Genomic DNA, 3,721 nt, shown 5'->3' with positions numbered 1-3,721 from the left:
TATAAATAAATTTTATAAATAAATTTTAACTACTTTGTGAAGCAGACTGCTTATTTTACAATCTTATTTATTAGTGTATGCTATATTCCAATCAGAAATTACCAAAGGCATACAGTAATATGTCCGATAACATCATTCTAACAAAGAAATTTTAAAGAAAAGATTTTCCTAACAAAGAAATTAGAAAATTTTTTTTACATGAATCAGAATATGACATTCGAACAAAGAAAAGATTTTTTTGAAGACAAAGAAAATGCTTTCTATGAAGTAGAACGTATATTTTTTTAGTCTTTTCTTTATATAAGTTTAAAATGTTACAAGCAACATTTCATAAGTAAATCAATCAGAGCTTTTAACTTAAATTAATAATATTAAAAAAAAATCGATGTATATCATAATAATGAAATTGTTTTCATTCTTTTTATTATTTTATTATTTATTACAAAACGTAAGAGAAAAATAAAACAAAAAAAATCAGTGAATCTAATCAGGTTATGTATCGCACACGTGGGCATAGTATTAAGATCACGTTTTTTCATATAAATTCCTAACATACACATACCGCATATTTTTTCCAATATATATTGTCTTCAGTTAATTCCGATCCTGTTCGGGCAAACACTTTGGTATTTATCTTCTTAAACGACGTCATTTTTTAAATTATTAAGTCTATAAAAACAGTACAAATGTGTATTATCGAAAGATTATCGGCGTATTCAATATTTGTGGTAGTTTCCAAAATAGAACAGTAGATTTGTTCGCGTTACTTGAAATCTTCAAAACTTTTACACTTAAAACAAGATAAATATATATTCGGGCGTTGAAGAAAAAGAAAGCAAAAATGCTGAGTGCAAAAAGTGCAAACAACGTGAACGGACTTAGCACGGAATCGTGTAGAATATAAAATAATTGATCGTTGATACAACAAATTTATTTTTTGTGGCTAAACTATTTTGGAACTTAAAGTGAGATAGGTATATATTTAATATTTGGCGAAAGCGAGAAAGAGAAATTTGTGCAGTGTAGTGTAGGAATAGGCCTGTTTTTTTTAGCTAAACTTCTTGGTTCATCTTTTCTCTTTTTCTCTCGTCGAGAGAAAAGAAAGAAAGATGAATCGTGCAAGAACTTTAGCTAAAAAGAATTTCTCATAAAACAGACCTAATGTAAAATCTTATCAAATTTGTGGACAAAAAATTATAACTTTTTTCTGATTTTGCGAACGCATTGATATTGCAAGCGCGAATCGCTGAGCACATTCAAACCAGATACACAAGTAAGAACCAATCACGTTCAATCGTTTGATAGACTGACTTTTGTCCAATAATAAAAGTATACAGATTTATTTTTTATTGCTGCGCTGCATAGAATTTTTCTCCTCGCTTTTATCAAATTTCAAATATCACTTTAAAGCCCATGACACACAAAAAATGTAAAACAATAAACGAATTGGCCAATCACAGTAAAGAACGCAAGGCAACATAAACAATAAAAAAGAATAAATTCAAAATTAATTACTGTATATTTTTTATTACTTATTGCTAATTTTTTTTGTGTGCCGCAATCTTAAGTACAAAAAATATACAAAGTTCAGCAACAATAAAAAGAAATAAACATTCTTTTTGATTCGCGTTTAGAAAGGTTATTTTTTAGCGACTATTAGAAGTTTTCTCGCTGAAATAAGAACATTCCTTTAAAATTAAAAGTATTACCCAATCAGCGAGAAGAAAAGTTCCAACAGTTGCAAAATAAACTACCTGCTGAACGCGGCCGTCGCCATTGTACGGAACGTTCCTTTACTTGAACTAAGCAACGATAGGGTAGAGGGGGGAGTTTAAATGACCCACTGAGGAGGGAAAGAGGGGAAAGTCAAGCTGATGTTGACAGTTGTAGGTGTGCACGTGGTGGAAAACCATCATAGATCATTACGCACACCTGACATGCTGGTTGTTCCTATCATGCTGTTGGGGTAAACGTCATCATCTCCCCTCCGGGTGGCACGCAGAGTTGAGATCGTTGTCGACGCTGCAACGACGGTCTCTCTCGGATTATTAAGGCGCTGAAGCGTCGCCTTCAACATGGCGGTGCCGTTCGTGCAGTCACTCCGTACGTTTCTCCGCTCATCATGACCACGGTGGGTTGTATCGGCCGCGCATCGTCTCTCCGTAGTTCCAGTCGCACGGCACTCCAGAACGCACGCGAACGACGTCGTCCGTAGGCTTACGGCAGGCGAGCGAGGTTACACGCGTCAACTCACGCTACTTCAAGAGCGTACAACGAGGAACAGGCATCGGTCCTCAACGGACAGTTGACCCTCCTTTGTACAGCGCGGTGCTACGATCTCGATTTCGGACGGACCCAGGAGTCAACCATCCTGGTGTAACTGTACGTCTGGTGTTGAGTTCGAGAGAAGGAGGTAGAAGATGCCTGCTGCGATCCGACTATCATAAATCATCGCCTCGTGACTTTCATTGTCCTCGTACAAGGCAACTGTAATTACCGAAAAACGGTAAGCAATCGTAAAAAGAAAAAAAGGAAAAACTCGTCTGATTCGAATTCCTTTATCAGAAGTAATTAGAGACAGTAAAACTGGTAGAAACTTCGAAGTCGTTGCAAAAAAAAAATCGAAACAAACGCTCAAACATTTCAAACGTATACAAAGGAAAAACCTGCGAATATAATTATTTTGATTCGTAAAAAGAAATTTCTTATTTTATTTTTTCGGATATCTATTCTTTAAAATGTTTTTATTTGTATCTGCGTTTGCTTTGGGTGGTTCATAGCAATTTAAATCACTTTTTATTCTTGTTTATCGAACAAGGACAAAAGATACTTACAAACTATTAGCACCGAATCAGCCGCTCTAATCATACAGAAAAAATTTTCTATATAGGTTTTTCTTTATTCTAATTTCTCAGAGAAACATCTCCTTTAAAATTTCTTTGTTCGAATGTCGTCAAATTATTTATATATATACAAATTCTGATATGTCATTGTAAGTCTTTATTTTCATTGTTTAGAACGTTGACAAATGTTTATCGAGCAATACTATGTATAGAAATGCATTTTGTCCTTATTTTAATGTTGTCAATTTTTTGTTGAAAAAATGTTTCATTTATCGTTATTTTTAAAATGGGATTTCTTAAAAATTGACTTATCAGAGAGAGAGAGAGAGAGAGAGAGAGAGAAAGAGAGAGAGAGAGAGAGAGAAATATTGCTCTTATATAATAAATACAATAGTAAATTAATATAATTTATATTATTCGTAAATAGATTTATACTATCTAATTACTAAAAGTAAACATTCTAAAAATGTGTATTGACTGAAAATTTTGTTTATTTTAGATCGCAGCTGATTGTTGAAGATATTTCTTGACGGATGTATCTTGTATCAGTCTATCTATAAATAAAACTACATTTGTTATATTTCTAATACTACCTAGATTGTCAATGTTAATTGAAGAATTATATTTTATTTATTATACAAGCAAATAGTCCAATTAATTATTTCCAAAGACTTCTATAAGCTTGCAAGAAACAGGAATAACAGAATAACTATTTAATCTAATAACTAATTTAATTTATAAAAAAACTAAATTAATTTATAAAAGAAAGAGGGTTTTAACAAATTTCTTTTTCTTAGAAATGAAAGTGTGGAAATAAAATATAAATCCATTTTTATTTACTACAAGAAATTCAATTGACATAATATAAATATAAATTG

At 32.1% G+C, this 3,721-nt stretch overlaps 1 protein-coding gene across 1 annotated transcript in view; it reads right to left on the bottom strand.

Moving 5' to 3' along the window:
• The window catches only part of LOC108689416 (U3 small nucleolar RNA-associated protein 15 homolog), a 3,564-nt gene extending 2,865 nt beyond the window's left edge, over positions 1-699 (bottom strand). Inside the window, exon 1 of the mRNA XM_018196173.1 lies at positions 563-699. Within this exon, the coding sequence (XP_018051662.1) occupies positions 563-652 (90 nt within the window). The 5' untranslated portion in view covers positions 653-699. The remainder of the gene's footprint in view (positions 1-562) is intronic.
• Positions 700-3,721: the final 3,022 nt, after the last annotated feature.

Source organism: Atta colombica, unplaced genomic scaffold, assembly GCF_001594045.1.
Source record: "Atta colombica isolate Treedump-2 unplaced genomic scaffold, Acol1.0 scaffold105, whole genome shotgun sequence".
Taxonomy (NCBI): domain Eukaryota; kingdom Metazoa; phylum Arthropoda; class Insecta; order Hymenoptera; family Formicidae; genus Atta; species Atta colombica.
Note: the sequence above shows the minus strand (reverse complement) of the source record. Positions and strands in the feature narration are given on the sequence as shown.